The sequence below is a fragment of the Maylandia zebra genome, linkage group LG23 (genome assembly GCF_041146795.1).
Source record: "Maylandia zebra isolate NMK-2024a linkage group LG23, Mzebra_GT3a, whole genome shotgun sequence".
In the NCBI taxonomy this organism is placed as follows: domain Eukaryota; kingdom Metazoa; phylum Chordata; class Actinopteri; order Cichliformes; family Cichlidae; genus Maylandia; species Maylandia zebra.
In genome coordinates, this window is record NC_135188.1 from 20,646,491 (window position 1) to 20,662,278 (window position 15,788).

Sequence of the window (15,788 nt, forward strand, 5' to 3'; positions counted from 1 at the left end):
TTCAAGATCAGCTATGTCTAAATTCAATAAGCTCCCTTCTCTAAATATTTACGCGCTGCATTTTCTCAGCAGTAGATGGAGTCGTGAACTTACAGGTTACACAACATTACTACTACTGAGTGATATAACTGTGTGATTTGTTATATCAGCCACAGCGATGCTGGCAGCTAACATTAAGTCCAGCTAAAGATGCCAGAAAAGCATATTTATCTCCAGTCAGGAAGTCACTGCCTCTGGAAACCTTTATCTTGTTTTCTACATTTGTAGAATTTAAACTTTTCCCATTCAAATGTCATTATTTAAAAATTTAAAAAACATAATAATATAATTTAAAAATTCAGCTAAGTGTAAAAATGCCTTAAGAGTCAGAAGCAAATCATCCACTATAATCAGTTCGAGACTACAAGTAGTATCAGTGGTGGATATTATTCAATTCAGTTCAATTCAGTTTTATTTATATAGTGCCAAATCACAACAGCAGTCACCTCAAGGCGACTACTTGGCAAAAGTCTTGAGCCACTGCTTCTTTCTTTATCTTTTGCTTCCAATGAACCAGGCACTCTTATAGTTTTTCAAAGTGATCTTCAGCAGTCGTTCTCCACACTTTCTGAAGATCTTTTAAAATATTTCTTTGGACATTGGCAGATTTTCCACTTGTTTTCAGTCCAGTCCTTGTACCTGACCACTTTCAGAGGAATATTTGTTTCTGTGTGTTTGTGTGTTTGTGTGTTTGTTTGTTTGTTTGTTTGTTTGTTTGTTTGTTTGTTTGTTTGTTGAACCAGTTAACAGTGACCAACAAGACATTCAGGCAAAACAGGCACAACTAAAGATATCAACCAGTGTTGATTTACAGATGCCTAAAGACGCCTACAATTTTAAATATATCTTTAGGCACTTTGTTACTGCAGATTACCACAAACGCACATAATTTCTTCAATTAAAAAAAACAGCAATGATAACACAGCTTAACAGACATAATTTTGTGTTTTTCCACAAAAAACTCTTAGCCAGAAACATGCCATATCATCCACCCATCAGCAAGGAAACACCGGCCACAATTCCACGTGAGAGTGAGAGAGAAAGAAAGAGAGAAACTACAGAAAGAAAAGGCAAAGAGGAGAGGCATGCATGACTACTTCCATGTATGTTTGAACACGTTTAAGTAGCCGCTCCATAGTGTAGTGGTTTACACATTTGCCTAACAAGCAAAAAAATACACAAATTCCTTTGGGGTTGTGTGAGGTAGAGCATTTCCTGTAAACATTCCACAAAAAAGCATGTGGAGCTATCTGCTGTGAGCTCTTGTGAATATGATTAATAGAGTGGCTAAAAATGGCATTATTTTTTTCCTGCACATGTCTCAATAAAACCCTGCACCTATTTTCCATTTTGCTAACAAAATACAAAAAATTCTTCATTCAGTATATATGAATATCTGATATTTTAATAATTCTATTTATAATTTTTCTGTTTTATATTGGTCTAATAGTAGCTCTGTTATTGTCGAGATAGTTTACTTACTAAATAGTAAATACTTTTTTTTATTTAAATACTTTTAAAAAAAGTCTTAAAATCTAAATTGTCCATAGGTGTGAATGCGAGAGTGAATGTGAGTGCGAATGGTTGTCTGTCCCTGTGTGTTAGCCCTGCGACAGACTGGCGACCTGCCCAGGGCGTACCCTGCCTCTCGCCCTATGACAGCTGGGATAGGCTCCAGAGGATAAGCGGAAGCGAATGGATGGATGGATGCTTTATATATCAATGGACACTTTTATTACATTTTTATTGTTTATTATTGATAAAAATAACATATTTTTTAATATCTTCAGTATATTTATATATATAGACTTTTTTTTAGATATTGTAATAATATATACAATCAATCAATTCAATGTGCAACTACCAGAGGTAAAACTCATTATCTGGATGCAGTATTTTTACTGTCAGATATCAATATACCTGAGAAACAAAAAACATCTGAGTACCAAATTAAAAGCCTCCACATTAACCGCGCACCTGAGAGTCTGAAATCAGGGGAAAAGCCGCCCGGTCGAGCTACCTTGCAGACACGCGAGAGCGCGCCTAGTTGATAGAGAGCACCAGCCTTCACACAGCAAACCGACACAGTTCCAACTGCCCTCACCTAACCACGTGCCTCCGCTTAGAGCTTCTCCTTTACGTAGTTTTTGCGCGCGCAGTTTCCGGCTGTGAGAAGCGTCAGGTGAAGCGGAAGTGAAGTGGCTTGTACTGCTTACCTGTCGTCAGTCAAACTGACAGAGAAGAAACAAGGGAAAAAAAAGTAAGTTAAAGATAAAAAAGTAATTTAAGTACACAAGGAGTTGTTTTATGTGTGTGCCTGCTGTTTCCGGTCTGTTCTACCTGTCTGCTCTACCTGGACACCTACAGGGTTAGGTTTAGTAAAAGAAGACCAGTTTTACCAGGAAACGTTCTTATAGTTTAATGTTTACTCCCTTATAAACGGCAGTTTTATTTTTTCTGGCTCCCAAACTGAAGAGTAGGACCCCCCAGAGGGTCACGGGCAGAGGGATATGTGGGTTAAGGGAATAAATATTTGTTTATTAAAATATGTGTACACAAAAAAAAAAAACTTTACAAGACATCTGACAGTTTGTTTGGGTTTTTGTTTTTTTTAAGATATTTTTCCATATATATATATATATATATATATATATATATAATTAAACTTACATGCTGCCTATTTTGGCCTTGGCCATAGGGTTAGATTGGGTTGGGTAGGGTTGCTCATGTTGTGGAGAATCTGTGACATCTAATTAGTGTTAATGGGCTATCGTTAGCTGTTAATCAGCTGTGAGTGACTGCTTCTCTGTGCTGCTGGGTTTATGTTACGTCTGAAATTAATAAGATTAATTATACTAGTTTATTGCCATTGGACCTAGTCATATGTGACCAGAATCTTATGAAAAATAATCAGCACTTCGTTGTGGAGGTAACAGAAGCAAGAAATCTGTGCTAATTTCTAGCAAAAGCTCCTCATTTACATCTAAAACCTCTTTAAAGACAACCCAGCTCCTAAATAACTAAAACCTAAAGGACTTCTGCCAAAAATCTGACTGTTCTTATTAATGACTAACTAACCAAGACAAGTTAATCCTGTCTGATGACTATAGCATGGATCAAAACCATAAACCACTAGAAACTACTAAGAGGAACTCCATCATCAAGAACAGCCAGAGAACTGACCAAACCAAGAAACATTCCCAGCTTGACCATCATAACTGTGTTTTACTATCCTACATCAAACCATCGTGTTCACATTAAGCTATTTACCTTGTTGTTGTGAGCAGTTGTGATGTCATGCTCCTTGTATACCTACGCCCACTTGTGGTAACTGTAGCCTCTCTCATTGTATTAATCAAGCTAATCCACAAACCTATCTCACTAGATAGGTTTGTGGATAAATGTTGCAATGACCATTATAAATAACACCAAAACTAAACTTAATTACAAAGCTGTTGTTTTGCTATTTTTTTTTTGTCAAGTATATCAAAAGTAATGCAGAACCTATTAAAATATGATAAATTTATATATAACACGATCTAGTTCATGACACACATGGTGGAATTTAAGCTTCCTGTAAGCCATATACTAATCCAAGGTCTCAGAATTTTATGTTGGACTTCAGCTACATTTTCAAAATGCCATATTCCTGAGGTCATAGTAATAAATATTTTGATTAAAAATTTGAATGACATAGGTTAAATAGTTCTCTAGATATAGCTATTTAAAAAATAGCTCAATTGAAAGGCTTGAAAAGACTTGAAATTACCCCTTCAACGTTTTTATGAGCAAATCACAGGGAAATCACAGATCATCAGTTGACATGCAGTGACTTTGGAACCCTCCCTAGTGACCTATTTAGACATCTCTTTAACAAACTGTACCATCTTAAAGTCCAAAGGAACATTGTTGCAGGCATAAGGAACACCCATAGCCAACCAAAAAAACAATTAAAATCCTGTATAACCGCTCCAAAGATGAGTCAAACTTCTATGTAGATGATCACAGTCTAATTACCAGAACTTCTGACCAACAACTAGAACATAAAGGAATGTTTCAACCTCCTTAGACACTAATTAAACTTGCATGATTGACTAGAATTGTCTAAAAAGAGCAATAGAACTTCCATACACAGGTAGATTCTGTCTGAAAGATGGCTATAACTAACACCACCTCAGTGCTAGCCCTGTGGAGTCTAACTGAAGCCACTGGATTCACGTTCAGAATGGAGGATTGGGCGGTTTCTCGGAGTCAGTGTTTTCTCCATCAGTGCTGCAGGCTGTGATGGAGTCTAGGCGATGCTGCAGGAGCACTTGGCCATGTTGGCGTGTTGTTGGTCAGCGGCACGTTTGGATGTGCTGTTCAGGCTGTGTCATGTGTCAGGAATTTGCTGCTGCAGCAGGAGTGCATTTTAGCATGTCGGCAGACTGGTCACAGCTCTCTGACTCTCACTGCAGAGATTTCCTGGAAAGTCTTATGACATGTGACCTGAAGAAGAGTCATCTAATCTTAAAAATCAAATACAGAGAAAATGGGAAGAAAATTAATCTCTTACTGTTTTCAAAAGCAGAAATACAAATTCATTTTCTGGTATTAACTTTTAAAAATATATTTTTTAAATGTGAACACTGAGCTGCTGTTTTCAAATAAGAGTTCAAAGAATCCCCATGACTTGGTAGAGAATAAAACACGATCATAATGATATATGTGTGTGAATGATTCATTTAATTCTTTCTGGAAAAGAATGAAAAGGTCCTGCACCTGCAGACTTATGTGTCATATGTGTTATCATCTACAGGTTTAGACATCCATCAATTAATATTATGATAAATCATTAGAGGTGTGTGTGTGTGTGTGTGTTATACTATATATGAGAAAGATTCTATTTTCAGATATTTTGTTATATTTATTTTCTCTGAGATAATTAAAACATTTTTGACTTTTTATTAATGTATTTAATATTTTAATTATATTTTATTTCATACTTAATATATTTTAGACTTTAATGTTTTAAGAGTAATAAGTTTTAAGACTTGTTTTAAATCTCTTTAAATACTAGAAAAAATTATTAATATTGTTTTTATTTAAATCTCTTTATATTTCAGATATGTTCTCTTTTTTTTTGTCTGTGAACAAATTTAGTAGTTTAAAATTTATATATTTAAATAATAGACTTAATTTTGATATTGTGAAAATCACATTTTATAAATGTTACACACAAATGTAAAAATTAGAGGGTTTAACTACACAAATATTTATGTTCTAAAAAATTTGTTTGTATTGGCAAAAGTTTCTAAAAAACAAAATTTGCTTTTACCACTGCAGTTACAGAAGTTTTGTCTGTTTTCTATTTTAAGGTAAATAAATCCAAATATAGAAAGTAGGGGCAAAAAAATATTCAGTGCATTAATTGGGTAGTCCTCCTTAATGGAAATTTATTTGGATATGCACATAAGTGTTGCTGACATTACACTAATGGATTAGTTATTGGCCAGGAAGCTGCGTAAAAAGGGAATTCCTTTTATGTCACAGAAAAGCTCATATCTGTCCTTATTTCTTCTTGTTCTGGACTGAATGTTCCTCTTCAGCTCGTTTCAGCCGTGAGCAAAATGATTTTTTTTTTTTTCTAATAAGTAAACATGTCCCTTAAAATAACGTGCCAGTTATCAGCATAAATGAGCTTTTGAGCCTCACAGTGAAAGCGTAATGGGAAGTTTGTTTGCTGCAGATGGAGATAAGATAAGATCAATTAAAGTGAACAGTGAGCTCATTGATGAATGTTACTCTTCGGTTTGTTGCCAGGATGATAACTTTTCAAGCTGTTGAGGAAGGTAGGGTGGAAGGGGGCAGCTTTGAATGAGCTGCTGATGCCTTTAATGAGCCATGTAATTTGGGTGTTTGCAGTGAGTAACCCAATCCCATCCAACCTGAAGTCTGAGGCCAAGAAAGCTGCCAAGATCCTGAGAGACTTCACCGAGATCTCCAGCAGAAATGGGCCAGACAAACTCATCCCCGGTAACAACCTGTCATATTGTCAGCTTTATATACTGAGGGCTAGTCCAGTGCTCTTTAAATACTTGGGTTTTCTAATATATTTTAAAATGTGAAGTATTTTACTGTAGTGTAGCTAAAAGTGTGTACTCTACCATATTTTTGTTGTAGCTCACGTAATAGCTAAGGCTGAGGGTCTGGCCATCATCTCTGTCATCAAGGCAGGCTTCATGATCACAGCCAGAGGAGGCAGCGGAGTAGTAATCGCCAGGCTTCCTGACAAACGTAAGATCACCACTCCTTCCATGCTCTGTAAAGGTTTGGAATTTTGCACAGGCAACTGTCGGTGTGTTTCAAAAAATATAAACTTTAATTAAGAAGGCTGCTCAGGTAAGTCACCAGATGCCAAAATATGTGGAGACTTATGTTGTCTTTCTTTTTTTCATCTGTCAGATAGAACAAAGCCGTGCTCGATCAAGCCACAATTGTTTTGCTCCTTCCAACCAGCACTTCAGCCTCATTGACAAATAAAATGATTCACTCACAAGCATCAAACTCCAGTCCTGAGAAATTAAGCTATTCCAGAAAAAAAAATTAAATGCGATTGAGGCATCAGCAGTACTAGCATGGTGTTCCGCAAAGCACGATTCTGAGTCCTCTATTGTTTGTTTTTACTTGTGGATATAACAGTTTGTTTTTCTACACAAAATAAATATGGTTTTGCAAGCTTGTATTTGTCTGAAGGATATAAGCACCAAAAGTCTGGAGAAATTGAAGACATTTTACAACAGAATTTAACATTTTTACAGCTTGCTTCAAAAAGTAGATTTGGTTTTTATAGCTAATTCCCCCCTTTATACAATTTTAGTGCTGTGAATTATAAAATCACCAGTTTAAATTGTATAAAGGCTTAAAGTTCACATTTTATGCCATTATGTTCTTTGAAAGATTGATAGTGGCACAGTGGCTGTAGCTACTAGCTGTCTGCTAGGCTTCATGTTAGCTAATTGGAGTCCAATTAAACCCTGGTCTATGTTTGTACTGTTGGCACCTTTTGGGGGCATTTCGAATCCAAATATCTGAGGAAAATTACTTGCTGTGCAGTACTACGAGGACAGTCCAAGAACTCTGTGCTAAAACTGTAGTGGAATTCTTGGAATTTATATGCTCTTATCTCTTAGCATGTGTCTGTGTGATGTAACAGTTGTACAAAGCAACTGAACTTCAAAAAAAAAAGATTGTAATCAATTGTAGATGGCATTTTGACAGTAGTATACTTTTATTACCCTTCCAAGTAAAGTCTTTGTATGTTTGTAGAAACATGTTGCTTCTGGAATTTATCTGCATGATTGATCTGAGTGACTGAATTATTATTCCTCTGTTATTTGATTGTCACAAAGTATAAGATGAGTACACATTTTTTTTTTATGTGTTCTAGAAAGTCTGTACTCTTTATTAGTAAGGTAAAGAGAGTTCAACAGCAGAGGTGTCATGTTGGAGGAGGAAATAATAGCTGTTTTTTAATCATGGATTTAGCCGCAGTCTACGAAGCAATTCTTGTGATTTGCTGCTGTTTGCCTGTTGTCCTGTTTTTTCTTCTTATTTGGTTCAGTTTTTGCTGTTTTTGAGCTTCCTGAGTCTCTCAATAATCCTTTTGTTGTTTTGTTTTGTCTTGTGACATTTTGGGCTCCTGCGGTTAAAAACCAGGCCTCCCTGCAGTGTTGGGAGTGTGCTGTAGTCATCTGACACATCAAGCGTTTGATGTCAGTGAACTAGGCCGGCGGTGGCGGATGTTTGAGTTTGCCGTGGTGCCAGAACCCACCGAGGGTCACACGGGCCTTACTGAGTGGTGCCACCACCCCTGCTCTTCTTCTTCAGGCTCTTTTGTTGGTTTTCTGGATTTTCACATTAAAGGAGCAGTTCACCACATCTGAAAACACTGGCACCAGCAGTGTGAATAATCCATCCTGGCTTCAGCCATAAATATTATCCATGCTTGAGCTTTATTCTGTGTGTTTTTGTGTCTGCAGGCTGGTCAGCACCTTCAGCTATTGGCATCGCTGGTCTGGGTGGAGGCTTCGAAATCGGGGTGGAGGTATAATCCCAAATCTTATAATTTTATTTATTTGATTTCTGATTTGCGTTCCAAGACGAAACATTTGTATTTGTGTTGAATTTAGGGGTTCACAATAATTGCCATAAATGTATCAATAGTGTTTTTAAAGGTTGTGAATGCAGCGGTTTGCATCACTGAGATGTCAATTTGTCCTTTAATGCACCACATCCCTTTTTGGAAAGCAGAAGTAAAAGCTAATTTTCTGGTCCCCCCTCAGGTGTCAGACTTGGTGATCATCCTGAATTACCGGAGGGCCGTCGAAGCCTTCACAAAGGGTGGGAACTTGACGCTTGGCGGGAACGCCACTGTCGCCGTGGGACCTGTTGGAAGGTGAGTCTACTCCCCACCTCTCCTAACACAATCTGTCTGTCTGTCTTTTAATTGCCTTGAATGCTTTCTGTTTATGTAAATTACAGCTTAGGTTTGATTGTCCTATTCTGCTTAGAGATTTATGAGACATTTAATGACAGTTTGTGTTTTGAGGCCTGAAGCAGATAGCCAAACTGTCTGAGGTGGGGAAAAAAATCACCCGTGATTTACTTTAGAGGCCAATTAAGATGTTGAGGTTAATTTTAGAATAAGGTGGTTTCAGGGTGGGTTAACCGGTTTTGGTGCTCATGTATTGGCAGGTGTTTGTGGGCGTGGCGAGTTACATGTCAGTCGGTTCATTCTCAATAAATGTTACAGACAGACAACAAATGGTAGCCAGAGCTGAATTAGTTTGAAGAAGATGGTCAGTTGTTACAGTTAGTTTATGTGTGAGTGTATATGGTACTATGAAATTAGTCACATACACAGTGATTGAATAACCCGCAACCAGCTATAGTTTTACAGACACAGCAGGAAATAAACCTAAAGAAGACTGCAGGTCCTTGGAGAAACCAAGGACTGTGATTTTTATATATATATATATATATATATATATATATATATATATATAAAAAAAAATTCATTCCCCTATACTATGCTGGGGTTTTGTAGCCAGAAGTGGCCATCTTTGGATGAGAGATTGAAAAGCTAAGGTATCAACTAGCGCCAGCTAACTGTACTAGCAAGCTACATTACAGAGGTACAAACTGCTAAATAGTCATAACAGCCAATAAAAAGCTATAGCTTCACTCACAAAAGCTGGAACACAGATTTATTGGTCATTGAAGCAAGTTTTGCAGTTTTTTTTTATTTTGCTATTTGATTGTGTTTTTTGTTTTTTTGGTTGTTTTTTTTGGGGGGGGGGGGTAGTTATGAACCAACTTGCAGCTTGGTTTGTTTGGTTTTTGTTTTTATTTATTTCTTGTTTGTTTTTGTTTTTTTTTATCCAGTAAAACAAATCTGTGCTTGGAAAAACATTTATTTATTTATTTTTGTGCAGAAAAAATGTTTTTAAAATTAAAAAGAGCATAGGACCCAGGATCATGTTCTGTGAAACATATCACTAGTGCTAATTAACCGGTCATTAGGTGTTAATGTTTTCAAATTCTGAAATTTTACTTGACCATTTAAACTTCACCTTTGCCAGTTTGATCAATAGAATAAATTCTGCTTGTTAGGAACGTGGAGGCTGATGTGGCTCTGCGGAGTACTGCAGCTGTGTACACCTACTGCAGGTCCAGAGGTTTGTTTGCAGGTATTTCTCTGGAGGGATCCTGCCTCATTGAACGCAAAGAAACCAACCGCAAGTATGGGGGAAAAAACACGAATCAATCTGCTGCATGTCAGAAGTTTAACTAGTTCTCTCTTTTCCAAACAAGTGCTTGTCTTTAATCCAGTAGTGTTGTTGCAGATTCTACTCCCAAGACATCCGCGCATCTGCCATTTTGAATGGTGATGTGGAACCGCCGTCAGAGTGCTATGACCTCTACCACATCCTAGATGTCTACACTGAGGCCTACACCACCGACTGGACAAGCAAGAACTTGCAAACTAGGGTACGCAAACCAAAAGCTTAACTCAAAAAGGAAAGGCAGCTATGTGTGAAGTGAGGATGGTTTCAAATGATGCCCTAAATAGTTTCCAGTGTGCTCACTAAAGGGTAGGTGAGTGCAGGCAGCTCAGTTCAGCACACAGATTTTTCTAATACAAAGCCATGCTGTTGGAATAGAGGCAGTATTCAGTTTAGCATCCATCTAAAATACCCTGACAATTACTGTGCTTTATTTTTTACATAGTAGTTCAATAGTGTATTGGTTTATGCATTTGCCTAACAAACAAACAATGGAGACACAAATTAAGTGTAGCTCAGTGACTGTTATACTGAATGTCATGTGATTTTTTTTTTTTAAATTTATTTATTTTTTGCCTTTATCTAATATGCAGTACATAAAGTGTACATTTGTGTTTGTCTCCAGTCATCCGTTCGCCCAGCCAGACCACCAGCTCCGATCCAGTCAAAGCCACCAAGCTACTCCGAGGTGTCAGCAGCCAGTGCCGGTAAAGCTCAGAAATACAACTGTTCAGGTGCTATTAATTTATGGACGAAATTGTCTGTAATGGGGTGTGTGTCTGTGTGTTTTTGCATCTATGTGTCTGAGTACAGGAGCTGGAGTAAGGACTAAAAACACTCTCTACCCAAGTGTCTCTGTCTATAAATCTGAAACCTCAAGTGAGTTTTACATTAACTTTCATTATTTACTCCTTACCAGCTATTCTTTTTTTTTTTTTTTTTTTTTTTTTTCTTTCATTGTCATTTTGTGAGGACCGCTGTGACTCCTTGAGCTCACTTTCAAACTCAGAGGCCTCTGACTTGGTTTTGTTGCCCATGTTAGTAACTGGTTTTGGGTCTGGAGAATTCAAATCAACCAATTAGTACAAACATATTTTTCTTTTCTTTGGGTTTTTGCTTGCATCTTATTATAGTCAGAATTTGTCATTTTTCTTTTTCTTTTTTTTTATCCTTTTTGTTGTCATTTTGTTTTAAACCATTTTGCGTCCCATTTCAGGCAGATTTCCATGCCTTTTGTGGCCGTATTGTGTTTCTGTGGTCAGTTTGTGTCCCTTCATAATTGTTTAGCACGGCATTGTGGTTGTAATGGACGGCTTAACAACATCCTGGGGTTTTTTTGCTCGAGAAATGGTTAAACTGATGCAAAACAAAAAGAACAAAAGTTGTTCGTGCTCATTTTGTATCCCTTTTCTTTCAGTTTGTCAACTCTCCATGTGGTTGTTTAGCATCGTTTTCAGTCATTTTGTCTCCCATTTGTATTTACCTTGTTTTGTATCTTCATGTGGTCACATGGCACACCGTGTATTCAAGTCTGTTATTAACCCACGACCTTGATGCAGCCAGTACCAAAACCCATTAATAATCCTAGTGTTTTGTGTATGTACGTATGTGCGTGTGCATACTTCGGCGACACACACCTGTTCAAACAGGTACGTTGCGGGGACCTGACCCCTTTGTGTTGATAAAAGAGTCCTCCAAGGTAAATGATTAATTTTATGGTGAAGACGTGGTTTAAGGTCAGTGAGTCTTCAGCAAATTAATGTAAGTCAGTATGATTGCTTGTGCAGTGATAAACACATTAATATATTGTTATCAACTTTGGGGCTGCAGCTCTCTCTAGTGTTCACAGCACATATCTGCAACTTAAACTGCAGCGCTATTTATTTTAAATAAGCTCTTTATTTAAACACTAATGAATAAATTTTAATGGAGGAAGATGGAAAAAGAGCATTAGTCTTTCATATTTCTTGTTTGAGAACTTATTTTTATTAATGTTTTCACAGCTGTAGATTAATTTTCTCCAGATTCATTAGCCGTGACTCAAATTGATGTTTTGTTTCTCTTTCAGGTAAGTTTGCCTCCAGAAACTCTCAGATGAACGGTATGAATATTTGACACATCTCACACAAAAAATTAGTCTAGTTAACAAGAAAGTTGAGGTGCTGTGCAAAATTTAAATAAAAGTCAAATGAAATGATCTGCAAATTTCATAAACCCATATTTTATTCACAATAAAGCATAAAAAACACATCAAATGTTTAAACTGAAAAAAAAAAAACATAAGCACATTTTATATTTGATGGCAGCACCTCTTCATTTAACAGTAGTCCATAAAACTAGGAATTGTGGCAATGTATTGCCTGGTAGAAGATTCTAGCTGCTCAGTAGTGCTGAGTCTTTTTTTCCCCCAAGGTTTAGCATTGTCTAGATAAAATGTGTAAAAATATGTTGCTTTAAAACTTTTAGATACCTTCAGCACTGATGGTGCCTTTCCACATGTGCAAGTTGCCGGTTCCAAAGGCACTCATGTACCCCCATACCTCTTGGACTAAATAGTGATAAGGAGCCTGTTTATCAAAGTTCTCTTAAGTTCCCAGGTTGTAGTGCCCATATACTAGAATTTCAAGAATTTCAAATTTGGATTCGTCTGACCACAAAACAGTTTTCTACTCTGCCTCGATCCCCTTTAATTTAACTTTGGTCTAGACAAGACATGGATTATGTTCAGATTTGTGGATGGCACAGTGAGTGTTCCTTAGTCCTTGCAGTGATTTCCATGACAGCACTGCCACCTGAGGGTCTGAAGATCATAGGCATCCAATATTGATTTTCAGCCTTATCCCTTAATTTTTTCCCAGATTCTCTTAAGCTTTTGATGTTTTTATGTAATTTAGAGAATGAGATTTTCTCATGATCTAATTAGATGAAAAATGTGCCTCCAGCTGTTTTTTTTTTTTTTTTTTTTAGTAACCCTTACTATTTCTTTCGTAACTAATTCAAAAGTAGCTTTTTTTCATGAAATAGTAAAATGTCTCAGTTTCAACATCTGTTTTCTATGTGTTATTGTAAATAAATATTAATATTCTGAATTGTACAACATAAATATATCAGACCTATGTTAAACAGTGAATTTGCAGTAAATTAAATCTGCTTTTGTCAAATGTTTGTTTTGTTTCTGTTTTACTTTCTTTGTTTTTGTTAATTGTAGCTTGGGGATCATCAGAGGGTGGAGCCACTGGGCTGATGGTTGTCACAGCGACACATCCCTTTGCAGGGGAGCAGCCAGGTGACCTCAGCTTTGTTCCAGGCGACCGTATCACTGTCATCACGAAGACAGACTCCCAGTATGATTGGTGGGAGGGGCAACTGGAAGATGGTCGGGTTGGGATCTTTCCTGCAAACTTTGTTACATATTGATACTACTCTCTGGGTGTCTGACAGAAAAACATCTGAAAGAACCAATATTGGGTAAAATGAGTTTGGAACGTGGTTGTTCTGTTAGGCGTAAACACTCCACTGCATGAATATACTTGTAAATGAATTAATAATCCTTCGGTTTTTCACATAGTAAATGTAATATTGGAAATTTTGAAACATTTGTCAGACAAAATACATTTTGACATATTTCACAAAAATATTTTAACTGGCATTTTTAACCATTTCAAATGTTTCACATTTAATATTGAAGTACCACTGTTTGGTTGTTTCTTGGTACAAATTTGAATCACAAAAAGACAACCACTTGGATTAAATGAAATCAACTATTCCATTATTATTGTGATTATTAGTTTCATCATCATAATTATTATTATTTACATTTAGTTTGAAATTGATTGGGAACTTTAGGCTGGTTGCCTAAAGGCTGGCTGCCAACAGAAGCATTTGTTTGTTTGTTTGTTTTTCTTTTAGTTTAGTTTAGTTTCTTTTATAGTTTAAAGTCTTGATATTTTAAGATCAGTGGCACCACCAAAACTGCTGTAAAGTCTAAAAATTGAACAAAAAGTTGAAATTTAACTGTCAGCTGCTGTGATCAGGGAACTTTAAGGGGCTGTAAATTTCAACACCAACTGTTAGGCACTTTCTTTAGCTCTTTAAGTCAATGTGTTACAATTATCGTGGAGATGGTTATACTGACTTTGCTGCACCCTTGTTCTTTTTTTTTTCTGCATGTAAATATGGTTATGCATGATGTTGTAATAATGTTAAATGGAGCGGGTTACAAGGTGGATGAAGGAATTTTTAAGGAGTTTAATATATGCATATCAGTTTAAATATTTTGTTTTTCTTCACTTTGCACTTTTTTAAAATGACATTTAAAGTATGAGTTTAGGGATCTGCTAATGTTTTAATCTTAACAATGTCTTCAGATTAATAATTGTGGTGTGGGTGGGTATTCTTTTTGGGGGGGGGGGCTTTTTCATAGCTGCAGTACAATGTACTGTTTGGATCCTTTGCAAATGTTAATAAACCTTATGTGTTCTAAAATATGCGCTTGTTTTTATGCAGAGAGAACAACAGAAATTTTTTTTAAAAAGCTAACTGGGCTGACATTTGAATATTTCCTGCTTAATCTCACAGAAAAACATTACATTACTGAAATCCCTCACATCATCACAAATAGTCACATTTATTTAAAGTCATTGTCAATGACATCAAAGTAAAAACAATATTTATTTTTTTTATCACAAACTTGTTTACAGTAATACAATAATTTTTACTATTATGATTTTGTTACTGTGTATAATAATACATAGTGTCATAGTGTCTGCTCCTGTTATGGTCAATTATATTATATTTGCACAAATTTATTTAAAAAAAACACATTTAAAGATTAACACCCACAACAAAGGCACAATACTGTAACATACCTGCAGTTGTTAAAAACATTTAATTACATCTGAAATCAACATTTTTGTTGTTTTTGTCTGTTTTTAGTTTTAAATCTAAGAGAAACTGATACTAGAGATGATGAAGATACTCTAAACCTACTTGTTACCCTTGTGGCTCCTTTAACATGAAACAGCTTTTTTTATTTTTTATTTTAAACTTTATTGGCAGCTTCACATTTCAGCTGTTTATTGTTTCCACTTCATAACACCCTGCTTCTGTCTCTCTTTGTTTCTTTGAGAAAACTCCAAGCAAACCAAAATGTGTTCCTACAAAGCATGTGACATTCACGTGTCTGGGACAGGACCAACAAATGAAACATGGGAAAATAGTGGCATCTCCTGGAATAGTGGATAACATAGAGAATATACTTGTAACAACAACTAGTTACTACAGTTTGTGTACTCAGCACATCTATGGTACTCAATGGCCCAATGGGATGCAGCAGAATCCATTAGTGGAAGCTCAAACCTGCATTTGTACACTTGGTAGTGTGGAACTAAGTATTGTCTTTTTGTGTATACAAGCATATATTTGTGGTCTTTGGCCATAAATATATTGTAAGTATCAAACTCAAAATCAGACAACATGTAAAACTGGGATAGTGGCAAAAAAAAAGACTGGAAACGCTACATAAAGCTAACAAAAAGAGAACAAGGAAACCACTAAATATGACCATTTTTCAAATATGTCCTTTTTTCCCCTTAATTGAGTACAAAAACAGGATAAGAATGAAATAAAGAGATGGATGAGTTTTTCTGGATGTTGTCATTTACAGTTTGTAACATTGTTAAAAGAGTCAGAGAAATCCCTGTAAAAACCAAATCTAAACGATTCTCATTAAATAGAGATTATGATTATGCACAGCACTGGCTCAAGCATACTTATTTCAAAACTCTAACTTAAAATGTCTTTTTACACTCATAAAACAATGAATGAACCCAAAACTGCTGATTAACAAACATAAAAGGAAATCAGCATTTGGTTCAATTTATTTTCACAATAATAAAAACGCAAAGTGGTAACAAATAGGAA

At 36.1% G+C, this 15,788-nt stretch overlaps 1 protein-coding gene across 1 annotated transcript; it reads left to right on the top strand.

Annotated features, from left to right (window-relative positions):
• Positions 1-2,073: 2,073 nt before the first annotated feature.
• Positions 2,074-14,393, top strand: sh3yl1 (SH3 and SYLF domain containing 1). Its single transcript, XM_012923099.5, has 11 exons — positions 2,074-2,299; positions 5,944-6,054; positions 6,202-6,315; positions 8,061-8,125; positions 8,364-8,476; positions 9,694-9,822; positions 9,927-10,071; positions 10,492-10,573; positions 10,680-10,745; positions 11,935-11,967; positions 13,075-14,393. Coding segments are annotated over exons 1-11 (1,068 nt in total). The 5' UTR covers positions 2,074-2,298; the 3' UTR covers positions 13,284-14,393.
• Positions 14,394-15,788: the final 1,395 nt, after the last annotated feature.

Excerpts from the sequence above, each read along its gene's own strand:
- sh3yl1 (XM_012923099.5), top strand. Across the intron at positions 6,055-6,201 it reads GCCAGACAAACTCATCCCCG|CTCACGTAATAGCTAAGGCT; the intron begins GTAACAACCTGT and ends TTTTTGTTGTAG. Across the intron at positions 10,574-10,679 it reads GGTGTCAGCAGCCAGTGCCG|GAGCTGGAGTAAGGACTAAA; the intron begins GTAAAGCTCAGA and ends GTCTGAGTACAG.